The sequence below is a fragment of the Spermophilus citellus genome, assembly GCF_964194105.1.
Source record: "Spermophilus citellus genome assembly, chromosome: 13".
Taxonomy (NCBI): Eukaryota; Metazoa; Chordata; class Mammalia; order Rodentia; family Sciuridae; genus Spermophilus; species Spermophilus citellus.
The window spans coordinates 92,451,339-92,475,185 of record NC_138193.1 but is presented as its reverse complement, the minus strand read 5'-3'; the positions used below and the strand labels follow the sequence as shown (position 1 = coordinate 92,475,185).

Here is a 23,847-nt window from a genome sequence, read left to right as displayed (position 1 = left end):
CTTTTTTCTAATACTATGTATTAGAAAAATTGGAAAACTAAGATCATACTTCGTTCTTTTTCCCTTCATGTTATATTGTAATATTCACATCATTATATATTCTTTGAAAAGGTTGAGTAGTTTTATATTATATTGACATATTGGTATTCTCCAGAGAAATAGAAACAGTATACCAATAGGGAGAAAGAGATTAAGGCTTATTTTAAGGAAGTGGCTTTTGCATTGATGAAGGCTTGGCCCATCCTCAGGTTGGAGCCCCAGGGAAGAGTTTCAGATTGAATCCAAAGGCTGCCTGGAGGCAGAAGTCCTTCTTCCTTGTGGAGAAGGGAAGGGCACACTATCTTTTCCTGTTAAGGCTTTCAGTTAATTTAGATGAGGCCTTCCCACATGGTAGAAGATAGTCTGCTTTACTCAGTCTACAGATTTAGATATTAATATATCTTTAAAAACATCTGGAATAATGTTTGACCAAGTACCTGGGTACAGTGGCTTAGTCACGTTGACACATAAAATTAAATATCACAATTGGAATATTGTACTTTAGAGTTCCAGTTCCCTTATTTGGAAAGGAAAGCTTCCAGACTTTAACACAGTTACAATTTTATATACAATTTAACACCCTTGTATATAAAACATCTTCATTTAATAGATATATATGTTTCTGGGTCTTTATGTACAAAACAGAGTTCCTTCTTTCATGAAGTTAATATGAGGGAAGAGATAAGTAAGTTACAAAAAGTAGGTCTGGTTGTCATAGGTGCTGTTCAGAAAAATAAGGCCAGATAAGGAGAGAACAACAGAAGAAGGCAGGATGCCATTGGATATAAGGTATTTAGGGCAGGCATCTCTACTCTTTCTTGTCTAGGGACTAAATTTGAAAACCATGCATCTGTATGGTAGGTGAGAAGCCCTGTGGGAAAGGGGAAGAAAAGCTGCATAGACCTGAGGTGGGGACATGCCTGGCTGATTTGAGAAGGAGAGAGTGGCCTGCAGTCCTGTGGGTGGAAGGAGTGCTGTAGTGAAGGAGTTTCAGGGAGTGAGTTGATAGGAGGTTGTGGTCAGAAAGTAGGATGTTAGTGTAATTACTAATAAGAACAGAGTCTGGGGGTGGGTAGGTAAAGTAGGGTCAAGAGGAAAATTTGCATCTAATCTCTCTCTCTCTCTGTTTCTACTTTCCCGTGTTGTGACTGTACATTTTAGAACTATTTGTACTTGTATGCACATTAATTGAGAATTCAGTTTTTGTCTTCAGAATCCCCAGTCTTTGACAAATTGGAAGAGCAAACTAACAAGTAGTTACTGTTCATATTTATGTTGTCTCTGGGATTCCTGATTCCATATAAGGTCTGCCATCTACTTGCAACAGAAATACTGTTTGTAGCCCCATGCCCACAGAATTCAAAAACTAATGTAAACAGCTTTTTACTTTACATATTTAGGACCTTTCCTTTTTATTTGCTTGAAATATGTGGGTATTGGATTCCATTTTTTTTTATTGTACCATGATGTAATACCTCCTATAAGAGTATTCTTTGAATATTTTAGTATTATAGAATGCATCTGTGGTTTCTGGAGGTTTGGACGGCTTAGTAAATTTATTCCTAGGAAAAGTTGTATTTATGTAGATGTGAAATTTGTAGAGTGTAGCTGAGGACTGCAGATTCTACCATCTACTGTCATCAGAGGGTATTTTGTGATCGCTCCCAAAAGTCGAGGCCAAATTTCTGAACACTTTACTTTTACCAAATGTATTTGCTGAATAATGGGTTTGGTTCTTCTTGGAACTTGCAAGTTACCTCATGGAATGGAAAAAGAAGGTTTCACCAACAATTGGAACATACACTCTACTCTGTAACTATATTCAGCCAAACCATCTTCAGATGTTTGTACATGATGTGCTAATCATGTGCCCATTCTGTTATGGAGTGGTTTTGGTTAGTAATATTAGCCTGTCCTTTGCCTGAGCAAGGCAGATATTTTACTTTGCATTGAAGGCCTAAATTATTGGGTTAAAAAAATGTTAATCTGATATATATGATTGCTAGTTGTTTCTTTTAGATAGCTAGATCCTTATATTTTGTTAGTTTTTAAGTCTTATTAGCATTTTAAAAAAAATTTTAGTACTTGTTATAATTACATAAGGATTATTTTATTAAAGTTTTAATTTATTAGTGTTTTATTTCAGTTTTCATTGCATATTGGCTTTTATGAAATCTTCTAAAGCATTTAAAAGATTTGAATATAGATTTCAGGAAACTTTCATGTAAAAAATCAATTGATACCATGTTATAAAAAGTTTTAAAAATCCATTAAATTAGTCAAGAATCTTTGTAATGGCCTATCTAAAATGTTTGTATCTTCTTAGTATTCTGTGTTCAGTAATTACAGAATAATACTTGCCATTTTTATCAAGGAAATTCTGCACTTCTTTCCTTACCTCACTATTTGTTACCCTTTATTTGATGATTTCTAATGGTCCATTGTTTTGTTTAGAAAACAGCAAAGCTCGAAGTAATGATTTTGCTGAAAAAAATGGACTTCAGAAATATGAATATGTCTTACATCCCAGAACTACCGGCTTTACTTTTGTGGTAGAGCGTCTAAGAGAAGGTAAGCACTCATCTCTTTTTTTTTTAATAAAGTGGCAAAATTGCTAAACTTTATATGCTTTATATATAGGTCTTTACATTGTATAATGTTGACATCTGTGACACATAGTTAACTTCACCTGGTAATTGCTACACTGTCATAGAACTGCCTGTGCCTAATATGGAAAGTCTTTAACAATTATATAAGTAAAATTACAAAGTTCTTACTTCTTTCCCTTTGTTCCTTTAGTGTCTAATGTGCTTTAAGATACGAACTATAACCTGTTCAGTTGAAGCTTTTCAACAACTAAGCACTCATGATTTTAAAGAAATTTACACACACTGCCAGTCCAAAATCACATGGAAATGGTACATCAAGAGTGTTGTCCCTGTTAGTTTGGCTTGTTTTTAAATTGTGTTTACACACATGTGGCATGGACATGTGAGTTTGGGATCACATTATCTGTGAATAGGGAGCCCATCAACCCATTGAAGGTCATGAAGGATATAATTCATCATCCCTGTGGAATAGGCAAAATGGTACCAAGACCCTACGCTGGTGATACTTCTTTCCTTCCTTTCTCTCTCTCTTTTCCCTCTTTTCCTATGTGGTATCATTTACTATAGCGTCTAATTTGGACTCATTCTTTTTGGTCACCAATATGGTTTCTATATTTAATGCTTTTTTTAAAAAAAAAAAATTCTGACATCATGTAACACATTCATCTACTAGATGGCTCTGTTAACAGTGTTTGACTTTGGAGCACATCTTTTTGCCAAGAAAGATCTTCCTAAATGTAGGCAGGATACATTAATAATAATGAGAAATTATTTTATAGTGGATAAGAATATATTCATAAAGCCCTCTGTTCTGAAACCTTGGAAATGTTTTAAAAGCAAACTGATTCATAACTTTGCTACACACTTAGGAAATGTGTATTGCTTAGTCATTACTCAAAGCACTAACTAATAACCACAATTAGTAATTTTTCCTGTCAGAACTAGTTCTAATCCTCACCCTTACCCACCCAGCATATATTAGTAAAAAGAGAGAGAGAGACAGATACAGATGATCCCTTTTGCTTCAGCTAGACAACAAGATGGCAATTTAGATGACTCCATTTATTTCAGCTAGAAATGCAAAAAGAAATATTGATTATTGTTAAAATAGTAATTGTAGCTAACATTATTTTAGCATTTAATAAATACCAAGCATTATGGTAGGTGTTTTTTACGTCTAAATTCAATTAATTCTCATAACAACCCTACATTATAGTTGTCACTTGTAATACAAAACCAAAGCAGAAACTGAGGTGAAGTATCTCATCAAAGTTACTAGAATATAGGTCTAATAATGTAAAACAAGAAAAGTTACCAAGATAGAGAATACTTGGAAAGCATACTTATCTTAAATATAGCACCAGTTAGGTAAAATCACACAAATATGTTGTTTTGATAATAATAATTGCAGCAAGTTTACCTTTAGTACCTTGATTGCCACCATTTGTGTACTTGCTTTATAATCCTGCTAGATCATAACCTTCTGTGGAAGGTCCTATACATAAGGGACTCAGTCAATATTATTTGTATGTAATAATTTAAAAATTTTATCTGAAAAGTAAGACAATATAATATTCTAGCATGCTCTTTGCAGAGCATTTTGTATATACTGATAGGCATCTGTTATGGGTGATTTATTTCATGTGTACCTAATCACAGAGTCTTTCAGTATGTGATTGTGTAATTTTTTTCTCACTGCTGGAATAAACCAAACTCAAAAGTAAGATGCTGACTTAGAGGAAAGGGTTCATCTGAAGAAGATTTTTTTTTTCTGCTTGTGTAACAAATTTATAATGTAGTTGTCATAACACCAAAAATTATTTCCATTTGTCATCATCTCTGGTGCTTTATCATGTTTAACAATAATATCTTAAGTGTTTTATTTCAAATAAGTAATCATTTGGCCCGTTCATTATTTGATTTTGTTGTACATTTTGTAAGCCAATTACTGAGTTGTAATCATGCAATAATTACTTTCACCATTGGGCGGCACAAGTGTGTGCATTCGAAACAACTTGAAATTAGGCTAGAGTAGCTATGAGTGTGGGATAAAACACTTGACATTTGTTTCATAGTATGTCTTATTTGTGATAACTTTGTCTTTAAGATATTACAGCATTCATGGGTAGATAAGAATTATATTATTTTTAGATGCTCTCATGTGTATCACATGGTATAGTTAAATGCTATATTTTGTGTATAGTACATAGATATTATGCCAAATAATTATAAGAGTATTTAATAAAGAGAGATTGTGTACTACTGAAATGTTCAGGTAAGGCTTCTGAAAGATGCTGAATTTCCCTTGGACATTAGAGAGTACATGTGATTTGGACAGGCTGAAAAAACAAGGATGGCTAAGAAAGAGTACAAGAAAGGGCACAGAGTCAGGACCTGTATGGACCTGAGTAGTCACCTAGGAAGAAAATCAACCCAGTAGAACTAAAGACCAGTTGTAAAGCAAGAGACAATATTTAAGAAGGTTGTTTGGAGTCATTAATATAAAAAAATTTAATACCCCATACAGTCACAACTTTAGTTTGTGTGTTTCCAGATGAAGTCATTTTGTTCTACAATTGTTCTCATTTGCACTGAGAAAACTGGAAGCAAAAGCAGTAGACCAGTCGTAGATAGCCAATGTTCATCAGCATTGTCATATCATTTTAACTTCTTGGACTTTTTGCTTAGTTCACAGCTATCTGCTGACAATCCAGTCTGTTTGTTGTCTATAGTGACTTTGTCTAGGAGGCCAGCAGAGGCCATCACTGTGTGGCTCACATTTCATTTGTTTCAATATGTGAGCCTGTCTCAGGACTGCAAGTCAGTTACCCTTCCTAATAGCCATCCTGTGGTAGAGGGCAAGGAAGAAAGGCAGACTGACAAACTACTGAAATATGGGGTGCCTTGTATACCATGTACTCTGACCTTTTCATGTGGCTTTTTATTGCTGGAAACCATTTATGAAATACAAGAACTTTCCCTTATATTTAAAAAAAAATGTTATTGTACAATAGACCTTTGACATTTGCTAGGATATTTTCTGAGACCTTTTCCAGTTCCTGAAATTTGCAAATATCTTTGTAGATTAGCAGTTGACTTTCTTTTGAGGTCATTGTACAAGGAACAAAACTTCTGTCTATTGATGGTGATAAATAAAGTACAACAAAATACTGACTAGTGGGTAAGTACATAGGTCACCCAAGTGACTTGGAGATACATACATGAAGCAGAAATTATTCAGATTTGCTCAGCAGAATTATATATAACCACATGTTAGAAATCTTTGGGGTCTCTCCATGTCATGTCTTCAGGTGCCATACTTTAGCTTATGAGTGGCAATTCTTTTGTTTTCTCTTTTCATTTTATCCTCCCCCACCTCTAGTAGCCAAAAATCTGAGCTGCTCATTTAGGACAGATCTTTTCATTGTATTTAATGAAAAGAAGCATGACCACCTTTAAAAAAAAAATACCATCTAACCTTTATCAAGTACCTACCATGTACTAAGGATTGAATCGTACCCATGTTTTTTATCTTGCCCGTGCAGTAGAATCAACCATGGAGGCTTGCAAAACTATCCAGGCTCAGACCTGCTGAATCACCCTGAGTGTAGCATCCTAAGCTCATAACTACTCTCTGCTCACCAGCCACTCTCATCCATATCACTTAATTCTCCCAACCAAGCTAGGCAGTAGCTTGCCCTATGCTACACCTGATCAAACCAGCTCCCTTTAGCAGCTTGCCCTGGGCCTTATAGCTACTGAATAAGGGTACCATAAATTAAAGTCAGGTCTGTTTGATGCTAAGGCCCATGTTCTTTGAACTGTAATTAATAAGTTTATAGTTTTTCTGTTCCAAATATTATAAAAACATCTTCTTTGTAGGTTTTTTCCTCCTTTTCCAAAATTTCTCTGTGATCTCCTTGGCTGTATGTAAGTTTTGTTTAAGTGGAAAAATACATAAAGGATTTCCTTTATTGTAACCTTTAGTTTTTCTGATTCCTACATTTACCAATTACTTATCCATTTCCCTCATCCTTAGAGAACACTTGGAAAACACACTTATCTTCAAATATAATACCAATTATGCAACATTATGCAAATAGGTTGTTTCTATAATAGCAATTGTGGAATGTCTAAGTACCCTGACTTTTCTTGTTCTTGACTTGCTTTATATTTCTACTAGAGTATAAACAACAACAAAAATGACAACATTGTCTTTCAAGTTATGGTTTCCCCCTTTTTTTTCTTTTAGTCATTAAGTCTCAAAACTAGCTTTTGTGATTTGATTTTCTGAACACTGACTCACTTTCTGTGAAAAAGAGACAGTATTATTTTTATTATAAAAACTTTTTTTAAAAAGGGCATATATGTGGTACTCTATCACATTACTGTTTAACTAGGCTCTGTTCAAAATTAGAATTAAAATTCCAGTTGTCTACTCTTATAAATAATACCAAAGTATGCAAAAATCTGAATGTTTTCTTAGGATGAATTTCCAAGTAAAGTTACGAGTTAAAAAATATTTATTACTTTGAGTTGGGCATGGTGGCACATAGTGGCCAACTCAGGAGGCTGATGCAAGAGGATGGCAAGTTTGAGGCTAACTCAACAATTTAGGGAACACTCTGTTGCAAAATAAAAAATGCCAAAAGGATTGGGGCTGTAGCTCAGTGGTGAATGCCCCTGGGTTTAATCCTCAGTACCACCAACCAAAAAAAGTAAAAAAACAAAAAAATATTATTTTTATTTTATTATTTTTTTCAACCTTCAAATTCTATCATGATTGCCTTAGAGCCATCTCTTGTAGACATCCCACTTTCCTATATTCCCTTCCTGGCCCCAAGCCTTCCTGTCTAATTGGTCTCTGGTTTCTTCTTTACTAATCCATTTTAGACACTGATAACAGCCAGCCTTCATAAAATACCATTCCAATGTAATCATGTATACATTTGTTTAGAAATTGTTCTTGAATTCATATTTCCTTGAGAATTTTAGGGTTTAGAAAACAATTATAATGCTGTGTCCTAAGAAATGAAAGTAGAAAGTATTTTGAGGACATGAAAAAAGAGAGCCTATCTTTACCTGAAGAGGTGACACTTAAAAGGTGGCATATGAGCTGAAACTTTAAGAATAGGGAAGTACTTAAGATATTTAAATATTTGTGTCCTTCCATGTTCAGTCATCACAACTTTAAACATTGTTTCAATCTGCTTTTTAAATTTTACCACTCAGAATGCTCTTTCATGCATTGTGAACCAATCTATTTGAATTAACTGACCATTTCTGACTGTGCCTTACTTATGCTTTTTACATTTGCCTCAGTTTATGTCTGTCCAGATTAAAACCTGCGGTGCTTTGCTTTCTTCTTTTCCCTCTAAATATAAGGATCTTCTAAAAGTTCATTCCCCGTTTTCCTTTTCCTCTCTAATAGGACTCAGCAAGTAGACTGTGATCCTACATTTTACTTCACCTTCCAAAAGGACAGCAAAGGCCATCTCACCTATATCTTTAAGGGCAAATATTTTATTTCTAAATCTAATGAACACTTCTTCTCTTCTATTTTCTTTACCCTCTTGGCAGCATTTGGCATTGTTGATTCTTCTTGATAAATGCTCTTCCCTTTGGATCTTCATACTTTCTCCTACTTCTCTGGTCTCAGATTCCTTTGCAGGTTCTTTTTATCCATTTCTTCATTGAATGTCTCTGTTTGTCATAAGGTTGTCCAGGTTTCTTTGTTCTCATTCTACACATTCTGTTTAGGCCCTGTGCTCATGTCCCCTAACTCTAAAACCTATATCCAAAAGTCCCTTCTTAGGTCAAAGCCATTATGTACCCTTTGCTACTTGGAGGTTCTACAGACACTTCACTTCAATACGTCTAAAATTGAGCTTGTCATTTTCTTTGAGGCAATATTTCTACCTGTATGTCATATGCCATTGGTGCTGATGATAATAATTGCTAACCCTCAGTACTTATATGGTTCATATGAATTCAGTCATTAATTCTGGGAGGAGGTATTACTATCATCTCCACTTTGTGCATGAGGAAACTGAGGGGCAAAGAAGTTGAATAACTAGTCCAGGTTTTCCCAGCTAAGTGACAGAGCTGTGAGTTCGGCTGTAGAGCCATTGTCTCAACCACTATGGTTGCTTAAGCCAGAAACCTGGAATTCATTTTTGGCTCACCTCTCTCTGCCCCTCTCCCATGCAGTGAAATCCCAAACAAGACCTTTTGGTTTTACTTCTTAGATATTTCTGAAATTAATCTTTTCTATTTTACTGGCATCTTAATCCAGGCATCTGTCCTATCTCCTATCAATCATAATCATTGCTGCTCAGCTGATTTGCTAGGTCTGGACTTGCTTTACCCAATCCTGGGTTTCACAGTGCTCCAAGGTTAAAAATCTACTTTCTTTAAAGTGGTTTACCAGCTCTCTCTGACCTGGTGCTTGCTTACCTCTCTGGCCATATCTCCCAACTGCATGATCTATTCTATCCTTATTGAACTGCTTTCCTTTCCCAGGGTGACCCTGCTCTGAACTTTCTTCACTGTAGCCTTACTCCTCCTACTCAGTCTGTGGATTTCACCTGATATAACAGTTCCTTTGGGAAGCCTTCCCAACCATCTGTGGCTTGATTTGGGTCCCTTGCTTTATGTTCCCTGTATAAATGCTTTCCTATTATATCTGCTCTGTGTGTGTGTGTGTGTGTGTGTGTGTGTGTGTGTGTATGTGTGTGTATATATATATATATATATATATATATATATATATATATATATTCTACTGTGTTATCACTTGTGTAGTCATCTATGTTGTCCATTAACTGTGTTTCCTGACCATAAGAATCAAGTCTATTGACTGTTTTTTGTTTGTTTTATTTTTTCCAATCTTCACTCTTCAGCACAGGGTCTAGTATATCCTGGCACATTCATACCAAACTGGTGCCTTGCACATAATAAATACTTTGCTTAAACCAGATTCTGGTCTAAACCTTTTGGTCTTGTTTTTTGTTGTGATACCATATCCCCCTTTTTTGCTAGGCTGGGTTTGCTTTGTGGGACTTTCTTTTTTCATGCTGTTCCTTCTAAACTGTCACTAGTATAATGTGTCTAGTTCCTATTAGTCTTTCAAACAGTCCAAGCCTTTACTGCTTCAGTGTCCTGATCTCTGTTATTGGAGTTCCTTCCTGTTCTCATCATACTTTTGCATTTGTCTTAATCACTTTTTTCATGTTCTTGTAACCATTGTTATTTCCCTCTCTTTAGTTAGCTTCTTCAAGATATCATATCTTATTTAATTTTTATATCTGAGTCCCTAATGTGGTGACAAGATTGCCATAGGCACTTATTAAACTTACAATTTTTGTGCAAATTTTCATGGATGATCATTTCAGTGTATCTCAAACATACGTGTAATTAGCAGTGTCCCTACCCACTTCATTCCAGAAATCAGATATTTGGCAGATGTTAATTTCTGTGCAGCTTCTTGATTGCAACAGAAGTGAGATTTATGGCAGTACCAGAGGACCACCTGAGGCAGATGCAGACAGTCACTGCTATCTTAAGATACTCCTTTTTTTTTAACTACTGAGAGATAAAAAAGGGTGAATTCTTTTTCCTTTTTAGATTTTGTATACTATTAGAAGAAAAATACATAAACATTTATAATTTAATAAGGTCTTGGCATTTGATCATATAGAAACAAATATATAAATGTGGTTCTTAATGACCATGGTTTAGTATTTCTACCCAGTGAGTTTCAGATTTTGAGATGATACTCTGTACCACTTTACTTCAGCATGAGAAAAATTCTGTCCTGGGAGTCTTGTACTATTTTTCTAATGCCAGCCAGCCGTAATAAATGCCCACCATTGTAAAAAAGATATGCCTGGATTACAATGACTGAATGTCTTATGGCACTATTAATAAAAAATTTCCCCAAATATTACGTTCTGTTATTAGATGATTATTTTTATAGATGAGGGAAAATTACACACTTACTGAATTTTACTCATTAAAGTTTGTCCTATACCTAAATGTTGATGTTCTGTTTTAATGTTTACATTATTTTCTTAAAGTAGCACCCTGAAAAATGCCGATAACTGTGACATTTACAAAATATATTTATTTTAATGTTCAGAATTATGGAAGAAGCTTCTGTAAGTAAAATTTCTAGAATTGCCTTTGAGTGATGACTTCTGCAGACTGTTCTCTGACCATAAAGAATATTGTTACATACACTCAAATGTTCACTCAGTTTCTCTCTGAAAGCAAAATTGAGAAATAAGAAACAGTAGCAGAGGATTCCAGTGGCTAGGCTGTCACAGTGGTGGCAACTAACTGTGTGGCAGATGCATACTAAGTATTTGTCTTTGGAAAATTGTTTGAAACAAAATACATAAGAGGTTTTCAGCTGAGTACACAAAATGTATGTAACAATATAATTTAGCTTCCTGTTAATATGAAAGTCGAATTCTCAGTAAAGGTGAGATTTTGGCCTGACTGTAAATCCTGTGGACTCTTGAATCCAGAAATTCATCTTAACAGGACCATATGCCTGCCTTTTGGTTTTGTATAGTGTATAATTTCATTATGAACATGTCATATTTCTTTTTTGGGTTTGTCCAAAAAAGATTTACCTTTTTTCTCCTTTATTCTGGACATGTTTTACTATTTATAAAGATTGCATCTTTTCTCTTTTCATTTTTTAGATTTTTCTTCTTCCTTATTCAAAATATTCTTTCTTCATTTTTTTCTAGTTATTTTGAGTACTGCAAAGTAATATTAAAACAATACTAAATCTTGCTGCTGTGTGTGTATGTGTGCATGTGTATATATAAACCAAGTTCATAGCATTCACTTTTAAAAAAATAAATTCTGATCAAAAAAACAGTCCCACAAAGGTGGGTGCAGTGGTACATGCCTGTAATCCCAGTGGTTCAAGAGCCTGAGGCAGTAGGATCTCAAGTTCAAAGCCAGCCTTTGCTGTTGAATGAGAGAGGCCCTAACCAACTCAAGGAGACCTTCCCTCTAAATAAAATAGGAAAAGGGCTGTTGATTGGCTCAGCGGTTGAGTGCCCCTGGGTTCAATCTCCAGTACCAAAAAACAAAAAGCCCCAAAACAGTCCCACAAAAACATGAAAGTAAATACAGAAATTGCTTACTTATTAATGTTGAAAATTATCTGCTTATAACATTATTTTCTCTCTTCAATTCTGATTAGATTATTTTTATATGTTATACAAGATTATTTTACTTATATATTACTATAAGATGTAAAAAGGTGTGTGTGTGTGTGTGTGTGTGTGTGTGTGTGTGTGTGTGTGTAGGTCACATAGCTTCCAATACCTACTATCTGACTGAGAAAGCACTCAAACTGGCTTTGTCATAGAATCTGGGCTGAGTACACTGCTCTTGGTGCAATTATCAAAAACTGGCTCTTCCATGTTACATATAATGTGAAGTGTTGAAAGAATATAAGTATCCGATTCATCTGCCTTCACCTAATGAAGTGTGGGAGAGGAAAGCCACACACAGGATTCCATCTGACCATGTGCAGTCAATTCCATGGATTCTCTAGTTTGGTAACTACTGACTCTGAGAATCTGTCAGTAAGTGCATATGCACAAAATACAGAATGTATTGTGTTTTATTTTGCAATAATTAATAACTTAGTCAAAAAATTTATTATGGTTCACTCATCTCTTTAAATAGGGAATAGTTATTGAGAGGGAATTTAAAAATAATAAAACCACTAATACATAATTGCTTCTCAATCCTTGTTTTAGAAAGTATTTTTCCCAGTTATAGTCTCATTTGATTTTTATAAAAAACTTAACAAACAGTAATCTACAGTGTATTGGTTCCTCTTCATTATAACATTTTATCTGAAGACAATGACTTTCTTAAATCTCTTGACAGCAAGCTACATATTTGTATTGTTCCCTTGTCTTTGACCATAACCGTTGTCTTTGTTGTTCATGTTACATGCCTGACTGTGATGGCTAAATTACTTTTCTGTAACATCTCTGAGTATATTGAGAAATATCTATATGTGATTTCTTACTATTTATTACTCACCATATTTAACATTTTAAAATAACCTACAGAACATGAATGTTTGTGGACTTTTGAAAAACTAGCCTTTGGTAGTATGAGGATGCCATACTACTAATTATTTACAACTATTTTTGGTATTAAATGAGAGAAATTTGTGTGGAGAATTCTTTGTTTTTGTCTATAGTATCCAGTTTCTTCAAAGTGAACTTCACTTCAAAAACTCCCTATTCTTTGGATTAATTTTGCACTAAAAGTAGTCAGAAAGTAGTTTGGGGTTCCTTGTATAAACTGGCAGAACATTTGAGACTCGTACCAAAGTTTAAAAATCTTACATTTGTAGTTTATTTATGACTTATATCTTTCCTTTTTCCCTCATAGAATTTTAAATAGCCTTTTGGCAGAAGATAAAATAAGTGAAATGTGGACCAAAGTGCCAACACCAGGGAATAAGTATGTGTACATAGGGCTTGAAGGGAAGGCATGTTATTATTGAAGCTAAGGAAAGCTGCTTTAGTCAAACATAAACCTTAGAACTGACCTTCTTAGAAGTCAAGGCACAGGGGCCTTCCTGTATTTTCCTCATTGCATTCATTTCTTGGTGATTTACAATGACACTGAGCTCTTTTCTAGGCAGTTATCTTTTCTCTTGGGGAGCAGAACTGTTAACCAGCATTCTCAAAGCTGGACAATAGAGCTTTCCTATTTTTGTGAACTGTTCTTAGATGACATTGTTAAAGAAGATCTTACCAACTTGACTACGTATACTTCCACTCAGAAGAACTTCATACTATTCTTGGTGTGAGTATATGGAAATAACTTAGAATCTTTATTTCATAGTGCTTGAGAAGGAATTGAACATTCTTTTCTGGGTCATAAGCTCATAAGCTGTACTTGTTTTCATCCAGAACAATGTTTTAACAAACACAATAGGTTCATAATGTTAAATCCAAAGGAGATTTCCAAATAGTTTAACAGTTAATTTTGCTTATAGAAATTATTAACAACCTTTCTGATCAGTAAAAGACATCTTTACTGTGCTGTTTCAATTTAATTTCTTTAGTAATTCAGGTAGACTATATCCACTCCAGTGTCATTAAATCATCCTTAATAAAGGTTCATATTATAATATTTCAGAAATGGATATTGGTAAGAACTGAAGTAATTAGGAAATACTGGGACTTCTGTTTAGACTGAGTTGGTAAATAGTTTAGGTAAAGGGATATGTAAAAAGCTTATCCTGCATATTATCTTTAAAATTGAATTAAAGTATATATATTTAGGACTGGGGATGTAGAGGTAGAGTACTTGTGTAGCATTCAGGAGACCTTGGATTCAATCCCCACTGCTGCAAAAAAATATTTTTAAAATATATCCATTTAAATATTCTAAAGAAAATGTCTATTATAAATAATTACAATCTAAATCTTAGGTAAGATCTATGTCTTAATAGTTAATATATTGTGATCAATGCATGCTGGTAACAGCAGCAGAATTAAAATTTGTGATGAACACATCCCTGTGCACACATTTGGAAAGTCTGTGATACAGTGCCACAGAAACACAAGTACCAAGCAGAGAAAGGCCATGGTAGCTAGCAGATTGGGGAGTCCAGGGAACTGGGTTTTGAATTAGGTCCTGAGGAATGGTAGGATTTGAATTGGTAAAGAAATCGAAAGAATACAGTTAGGGTTAGTTACCTCACTATGGAGACTGGCTTGGTTGGAGCCCGGCATTCATTTTATTAAGCAATGAGAGCTAAGTTAGTTGTTCAGAAAGTCTCAACTCTAACAAACTGGAAAACAAAAAGGGATCAGAAATAGTGGGAGTTGTGAAGGTGGTACTTAGGGCTTTATGCATTCTCAAAGACTGGTGAGTAAATTGTTCCCTTCTCAGTATTTTAAAAGAGTTTATTATTTTCCTAAGGAGTTTACTACTTATCCTCAGATAAAATAAGATCTCTTGGCTTTGTCATCATTATAGTTATCCCAAAATAGTATCTTATTTTGAGATTTCTGCATTAATTATGTTCTGTTTAAAGGGAGACTCAGTAAAAGTAATTACACTTCATGTTTTTTACATCTCTTTGAACCACAAGTGAGGTATTTACAGACTGTATGATGGCATATGGTAGGAATAGAATATGATTCATCCAAATTACAAAGATGTTTCCTAGGAAAGAATCATCGAAGAAATGTCTTATTTATATCTTTACAAATGATTTTGAGACTTTAAAAAAAAGCTTTCCTTCTCTCTATATGGCTGTAGTGTTCATAATTTTATATCTACAAGCATTTATTTGATATGAATCAACCTTTTTCAGCAGTAGTTGACCTCTTTGCAAGATTGAATACTCACAGATTTTAATGCATCTACATTAAATCTATGTGGATATACATTTTCTATCATATCAACAGTTCTTCTGGATTTTAGGAACCAATAACATCTATGAACATAATATCTGGGGAGAGTCCATTGGGTATAGCAACTACCATATTTTTGGTGACCTTAGAGAATAATTTCATAGGAATGGGAATGACAGAATCCAGATTTGAAGTGGAATGAAGATTGATGTAGGTGGAGATAGTTTAGATGGTTTCTACAAGGAGTTTACTGATAAAGATGTGTGCTGATAGTCAACAGGAGGAGAAACCATATCAAGGATGAACAGAGGAATGTAGTATTTTTAAAGAATAAGATGATTTAATAGAGGAAAAGCTGAAGGTGAAAGGTTTAGTGGTGGGTCTATTTTCAAGAAATTAGGAATATATAAGAATGGAAATAAAATTAAGAGGATTCCTCATTTTTCTAAGGCAGAAGGCTAGGTTAAGCCTGAATAGATTTTTTAGTTCATAGGTATTTTTGGTTTATATGGCAAGAAAGAAAAGGATGCTTTGCTGGAAAGCTCTGATTTCTCTTTCATATCGGAGGTTAATCCGATAATGGTGGAGAGGTAGGTAGGTGATAGAGGTGATTCAGAAGAGTTTGGAATAGTTGTATAAAATGAGAAAAGGAAGCTGACCCAAATCAAGCAAAAACACTGCCAAACTCTAATCTCAGGCTCCAGAACCAGTCTGAATTCTACCTTTCTTATAGGGGTGATGTCACTTTGCTCACACTGGCTTACCCACAGCAGTACTCCTCCTCTTTCAGCCATCAGATTTCCCTCTTCTATGTCCCACTCATAAGATCAGCTCTTGATTGCTTTAGCTAGGAGTTTTGTCAGTCCCCTTCTAGTTTTCTACAACAGTTGAACCATTCTTAAGTCACATTATTTACAAATATAACCTCTTCTTTACTAGATTTTAAGTCACTTTGGGGCAAGAATAAATATGGGTCTATCTGTTGCTTCTCCTGCCCCATTTCCTCTCTCTCCTCACCTACTCATCCACACCAAGTTTCAGCCCTTCCTAGAACAGTGGTATTAAGTTGTTCAATAAATACTGAATGAAAAAAATGATAATAAATGATCCAAACTCCTTACAACTAAGTTATATAAGAAACCAAATTATAGGAAAGTAAAGTTGGTCAGAATTCGTTACCAGGCTAATAACTCATAGGTATTAACTTGGAGAATATTATCTTATACAGATACATAACTTCCTTTTCACAATAGAGTAAAATATATTTGTAGGTGATTATTTTAAGTTGGTGGCTCAAGATATTGAGTATTTAACTTATTTTTCTTAACCATTAGGAGCTCATTCCAAGCATGGTCTCTTTTGTGACCAACTTTGCTTATTTTACAGCTTTTCCCTTGGTCTTTTCTAATAGTTAGGATACTAATGTCATAATGTACCATAAACCTGAAGATTCCTTTTTAAAATTTTCTTCCTGTTAAGCTTTCTTTAAAATTTCTCTTAGTTTATTTCTTGCTCGGTGACTCATTGTACTGTGTTGAAGGAACTTTGTGTACTAACTTCAGCATCTTGTGCAGTTGGCCTTACAAGGTTTGGCTAGGAGAGGAAATATCAAAGAGGGAGCAATTACAGAAAATAGGGATGCCAGATTTGCAAAGTATGATGGAGAATGCCTGACAGTTCTTCATTTTATGCAGCCTGTGCCCATCAGCAAGTAGCTTGTAACATTTCCACAACTTGAAGCATAAAGGTCATTCTCTTTTGTGACTTCAGAATTTTTAGTAATTTAGATCTTTGTATTCTGCACACTATTTTCTTTCCCTGTGAATCAGTTTATTTTACTTCATACTCAATTAGCTCTTTGATGTTTTTTATTGAAAGTTGTGGCCCATACAAATTTGAAATAAGCTTAATTATCAAGAGATGTAACTAGATATTTATTGGTTATTAATTAGAAGGATGTTGTAGTTCATTGTCAAAATAAAACTTGGAATTTAGATCTTATTACAGAAGTTTGTTTATCAAAATATCTACATTTATTTGAGGAGCTAAACCAGAAGTTTCTCAGGGGCTTTTAGTGCTCCTTTTGGATATAAAGATACAGCTAGCAGTTACAATTCAAATTTCATTTCTGTGAACTTCAATATATGATAGGTTTCTTTGTTTCGTTGACATGCCATCTGAATACAGCCTTCTGTATTACCACAGTACCAGTTATTCTGAGTGCCATTTTTCTATCCCAAGCCCCAAATCACATACTCAGGTGTTTTTCTTCATTTCACTAATGCTAATACTGTATCCAGATTTTCCCACCTCACCCCCAGTGCACTTTCTGGCAAAATGTTGTTAGAATATTGGGGAATGGTGGTTAGAGCAGATAAAACTCTCAATTTCCAGGTCTTTCTGCTGAAATAATCTAGAGTAGGCCAGTGTATTATCAAATGAAGTGAATAAAACATGGAGAAAAGTAGAAATGTGAAAGGCCCAGTTGCCATCATTTCTGTGATTGTCTCTGCTAACACTGTTAAATAGTTACCCAGTGGATTTTTCAGGTTCCTAAGTATTAGTCTATATATCATGTTTTATTTGGATAACCACTCAGAATTTTAGCTTTGTTTTGATTTGTTGTTTGTTTTATTTTGTGCTGAAATTATTGAATAGAAATGTTTGAAATATGCAAGAAGATGAGAAAAGATGGCCATCTCTTCTAGGAAGCTTGCTCTGATTTTGTCAGCTAGAAAAAAATCTCTTCCCTAAATTCCTGTAGCAGTTCTTGTTCTTCTGCAAAAACACTCTAGTTTGTGTTGCAGTTGCATATATGAACATCTGTTCTCTACACTCTGAAGCCTATTGGCTACCCTGCTTGTGTTTCCTTTAGAGTCAGTCTCACTGAGTTGCTGAGGCTGGCTTTGAATTCAAAATCCTCTTGCCTCAGCCTCCTTAGTTGCTGGGATTATAGGCACCAACTCAGCCCATTCACATTTAGAATGGCTTTAATATTAAGGGGAGTTTCTTGTAGATTTAGTGAATCCATTTCAAAATATGATATGTAGATATGGTAGATACAGATGTCAGACTCTTAAAGAAGGTTAAAGAATATTACTGCATTGTATAATGCACAGCTTAATGGCATGTGATCATACCTGACAGTATCCTGGAAGGTTCCCTGGCTTTCTTGCTATAATCTTTTCTAGCTCATTGTCTATGCATAATTGGATAGTGTATTTTCTGAATAGAAAAATTTGGTTGTAGTTGCTAGTGCAACTTAGGAAGAAAAAACTTGCCATGATGGCAGTTAGTCCAACTTTTATCTTCTTTAGGGTCATCAGACTGCTATAATGATTAGAATCCATAAGAACAGACTGTACTCTAGACTGTAACATAAAAGTCTTATGTTCTCAAGCACATCATGAAGCATCAGTGAGCTTCCCAACAATATTATTTGCTACCTGCAATTTGGGAGATTGGACAAGTTTGCCAAAGGAAAAAGGTAACTGTAGTAATAAGGATCCATTACCATATTTCAGAAAACTCTATAGTCTTAAGGGACACAAATAAAGGTAAATTTTAGATATTAGAATGACTTTTTGTTAGCCAAGTTATAATTGCTATGAGGTAAACATAGGATAAATAAAAAATAATCATGGTCATCAGAGTGATGGGCTCACTTTTCAAGCAGCTACCTTTGTGTTGACCATCCTGTCTGCTTTATCATCTTTGGTAAAATATAGCTATCTCCTGGCCCTGTGCTTCTTTCTTCCCTGTTGTTTTCAAGTGAAAGCTGTTCATTTTTTCATAACTCACAACTCACTACCTTGTAATGATCTTAACTCACCTCTAATTTATCTACCCTGGGGGTTTGGAAAAAAAAAAATCCTGACTTTGTTTTATTTTTTTTAACCTGTTTGCTATTCAAATGCAGCAATTCTGATATCCTCTCAGACATCAGTCAATGCTTTACTACATTCTCTGCCTCAGTCTTCATGTCACTGAAGAGGATAGACTTAGAAACTAGCTCAGCTCACCATCGTCTTAGGTAATTTCTTTTCCATGATAACCTATTCAGCCCAGTTTTTGGATCTTATTATTCATGCTGCTTCCTACTTTGGATTTTGCCTTCTGGAATTGTTCCCCCTGTTAAACATTAAATTGAAACATATTACTCTCTAACCATAATCTCTGTTAGCTGTCATTAAGTTACTCCCCTTCTGACAATTCTTTCCTTGCTTTCAGATATTTCTTCCTTTAATGCCTCTATACTTTTTCTCTACCCATTAACTTTTTTCTGCCTTCACTTTTTTGCCATCTTTGCGTTTATACTCTCTGGTGCATCCTTTCAACCAAACTCTTGCCTGTATCCTCAACACCTTAGCCCTGTTGCCCTTGAGTGGCACACATTTGGCAGAGGTGCAGTCCTGGGTCTTGCCAGCTGCCTATGTTTTATATACTTGCACTGGCTCCTGCTTTGAGTTCCTGCTAGAGAAAATCCCCCAAATCATGCAGATTACAGCCAAAGTAAATTCTTGGTTGCTGTGTTAGTTTTCTAGGATTGCTGTAACAAATTACCACAGACTGGATTGCTCAGAGTAACATAAATTTACAAATAGTCTGGAAGCTGAACACTTGAATTAAGGGATCAGTAGATCCTTGTTCCCCCTGAAAGTTCTAGGAGGAGTCCTTTTTTGTCTCTACTAGCTTCTAGTGGTTGTCAACAATCTATGGCAGTCTTCTTGTCCATCTGCATCTGGTCTTCTGCCTTGTGACTGTCTCTGTGTCTCTCCTTTTCCCCCCATAAGACAGAGATAATATAAAACATTTATTAATTTTAAAATACTAAGGATTGAACCAAGGGACACTTTACATGAAATTACATCCTCAGTCTTTTTATTTTTATTTTTAGTTTGAGATAGGGTGTTGCTAAGTTGCTGAGGTCTTGCTTAATTGCTGAGATTTGCAGTCCTCCTGCCTCAGCCTCCCAAGTCACTGGAATTATAGGTGTGTGCCACTGTGCCTGGACTTCTTTAAAGATTATAACTTATACTGGATTTAGGGCCCATCCCAATCCTGCATAAACTCATCATTCCTGAGGATGCAGGAGGAACAGCAAAATCACATCTGCAAAAATCTCTATTTCCACATAACATCACATTCTGAGGTTACAGTGGACACAAATTTTGAGGTGTCACCATTTAACCCAGTACAACTGCTCATCTCAATAGCACCCTGGTGCTGTCCGACCATTCTTTTCTTTCCTTAGGCAGCTTTTCTCCAAGTAGCATTTTCAGGCATCTCCTGCCCACCTTCAACACTCCAGTACCCTTTATACCTTTAATGTATTTTAAGCTCTACCTTAACTGATGACACTTTATCTTCAGTATTTAATGTTGTTTAAATGTCTTCAGTCTTTTAAAAGATTTTTTAAAAAACATGCAAGTACATGAACTTTTTTTTAGAGTTTGTTTTGAGAGTCCTAAGACTATTTATTTTATTTATTTTTTTAGTTTTAGATGGACACAATGTCTTTATTTTACAATTATGTGGTGCTGAGGATCAAACCCAGTGCCTTGTGCATGCTAGGCAAGCACTGTACCACTAAGCCACAACCCTAGCCCCACATGAACTTTTTTAGCCCTATGTACCATCCCTTCCTACTCCATCTTCTATTCTACCTTTCGTCCCTTCAGACACAGATGTCTTGGAAGAGCTGTCAGCTGTCTGTTACCACATCCTAATCCCTCTGTAGTCAGCATTCCATCTCTTAGATTCCACTGAGCCTCAGCAGTCTCTCACATGACCACCTTGTTACAAACCCCAGACCTTGTCCCTTCTTAATTTTTCTCTAACACTTGATCCCTATAGGCAGTCCATTTCTCTAATAATGTTCTCTGCTCTGTTATCAATTTAAGGAGAATTGGTGAAGAGAGTAGAACCAGAAAACTTCTAAGAGATGTCTTCCAATTGTAAGATTTGGCAATTTTCTGAGATTTCAGGAATCTTTGGTTCTTTGTTTATGAAACTTCTAGGCAATTCATGGTTATTTAAAAATGCTAAGGCTTTTTTTATGATGCTAAGGCTACAGAATGTAACATCTTTCTCATGTGGTTATTGTTTAAGGAGAATTGGTGAAGAGAGTAGAACCAGAAAACTTCTAAGAGATGTCTTCCAATTGTAAGATTTGGCAATTTTCTGAGATTTCAGGAATCTTTGGTTCTTTGTTTATGAAACTTCTAGGCAATTCATGGTTATTTAAAAATGCTAAGGCTTTTTTTATGATGCTAAGGCTACAGAATGTAACATCTTTCTCATGTGGTTATTGTAATTTCAGAGAGACTATTTTTAGTAACTTTGTTGTTCTTGTAAAATTTCTCAGAAATAGAAAAGCACTCTAGGGAAACTAAATACAAATTAGCTGCACTGAATTTAAAATCCCAAGATCTGAATACAGGCTTTGATGTATTAAGTTAATCTTTGAGGTTCTGAAGTCTAAGAAGTTCTTTTGTAATATTATAAGATTTTTATATTTATAAAAATAGTTGTTCTTTAACTTGATTTTTCAAAGAGAATAAGATGACAAAGTAATGATAGACAATGGAAACTAAATAGTATAAAAAATTAAGTTGGTACAAAAGAATAAAGAAAAACTTGCATCTTTTCCATTTCCTTACTTCCCTAACAATATCTACATATGAAGAGCTCAGTTGTTCACAGTAAACCTTTTTTTTCCCCATATTCTTATTCGTGGGTTATAATTATACATAATGGTATGATTCATTGTTACAGACTCTTACATGCATAGAGTATAACAATGTAATTTGGCCAGATCATTCCCCAGTACTTACCTTTCCTTCCCCTCCTTCTCCCTGTTCCCTTTTCTCTCCTGACCTCCCTTCAATTTTTATGAGATCCACCCCCACCACCTTGCTTTTCCTTTTTCTTCGTTAGTTTCCACATAGAGAAAACTACATACAACCCTTGACTTTCTGAATTTGCCTTATTTCATTTAAAATTACCGGTCTCAAGTTCCATTTATTTTCCTGAAAATGACATGATTTCATTCTTCTTTATGCCTGAATAAAACTCAATTGTGTATACATACCATATTTTCTTTATGCATTCATCCATTGACGTACACCTAGGCTAGTTCTAAAGATTGACTGTTGTGAATTATTCTGATGGGTATGTATGTATTATTACAGTATGCTAACTTTATTTCTTTCAGATAAATACTGATGAGTGGTATATCTAGGTCACATGGTGGTTCCATTTCTAATCTTTGGAAGAACCTCCATACTGATTTTCATAGTAGCTGTACAAATCTTCAGTTCCAACAATAGTGGAAAAGTCTTCCTTTTTCTCCACACTCTCTCCAGTGTTCTTTATTCTTTGTATTCTCAATTGCTGCCATTCTAACTGGAATGAGATGAAATCTCAGTGTAGTTTTGGTTTACATTTCCCTAACTACCAAAGATGTTGAATATTTTTTCATGTATTTATTGACCATTTGTACTTCTATAGAGAAGTGTCTGTTTCATTCATTTGCCATTGTACCATTGAGATGTTTTTTGATGTTATGTTTTTTTAGTTTCCTGTATGTACTGGATATTAGTCTTCTGCCAGAGGACTAGCTAGCAAAGATTTTCTTTTATTCTGTAGGCTCTCTCTTTACATTAATTGTTTCCTTTGCTATGCAGAAGTTTTTTGTTTTGATGTCATCCCATTTATGAACTTATTTCCTGAGCTTTCAGAGTCCGATTGAGAAAGTCATTGCATGTGCCTATGTGGCGGAGTGTTGACCCTACATTTTCTAGTAGGAGTTGCATAGTTTCTGGTCTAATTCTTATGTCTTTGATTCCATTTTGAGTTGATTTTTAATGTAGAATGAGAGATAAGGATATAGTTTCATTCTTGTACATATGAGTACCCAGTTTTCCCAGCACGATTTGTTAATTAAGCTATGTCTTTTCCAATGTATTTTTTTCCCGTGACCGTAGATGCATGGGTTTGTCTCTATCTACTATTCTACACCATTAGTCTATGTGTTTGTCTTTATGCCAGTACATTGCAATTTCTGTTACTACCTCTCTGTAGTATAATTTGAAGTCAGGCATTGTGACCTCCAGCATTGTTTTTTTTTTTTTTTTTTTTTGGTTTAGAATTGTTTTGGCTATTCTGGTTTTTTATTCTTCCAAATGAACTTTAGGACTCTCTTTTCCAGTTCTATAGTAAACCTTTTTTTTTTTTTTTTAAAAAGAATAGCTCTTCCTTTAGATAAAAATAGTTGGAGTTCATTAGAAGTATAACAATTTGGTTTTTATCCATGATCAGTAATTAAAAGATAATTGTCCAGTCTTTATGTTGTTTTGGCTGTTCCAAATACTCTAGCCTTCTAGTCTAAAGAGACAGGCAAAATTATCTTACTACTACCAAAACATCATGTCTTACCGTAGCCTAACTGAACCTCAGTCTTCTCTTCAGGTGTTCACCAATAATTTACAAGTATTTCTGTCTCATGGGCTCTGGCCTTCTGGTGGAAGTTTGCCAGTCCCTGAGGATCAAGTCCAAGTTCCTCGTGGTAAGCAGTCATTCACCTTTCAGTTAGAATCTTCTCCCTCTCTAGGACTCAGGCCTTCTCTTCCAAGGAAAGCACCTTACACACACCCCCCCTTTTTTTTTTTTTCTTAAATACCAGTTTATACTCCTGTGTCAGGGCCTTCAAACATTCTCTTCTGAGGCTTGTTCCATACATCTAATAGGAGTGAGGAGAGTAGATAAGAATTCAGATT

General features: G+C 34.9%; 1 protein-coding gene across 9 annotated transcripts in view; it reads left to right on the top strand.

Moving 5' to 3' along the window:
• Positions 1 to 23,847, top strand: part of LCLAT1 (lysocardiolipin acyltransferase 1) — a 186,330-nt gene that overhangs the window by 120,645 nt on the left and 41,838 nt on the right. For all 9 annotated transcript variants that reach the window (XM_081264759.1, XM_081264758.1, XM_081264757.1 and 6 more), the window contains one exon: positions 2,494 to 2,610. In XM_081264759.1, coding sequence (XP_081120885.1) covers positions 2,494 to 2,610 — 117 coding nt within the window. The remainder of the gene's footprint in view (positions 1 to 2,493; positions 2,611 to 23,847) is intronic.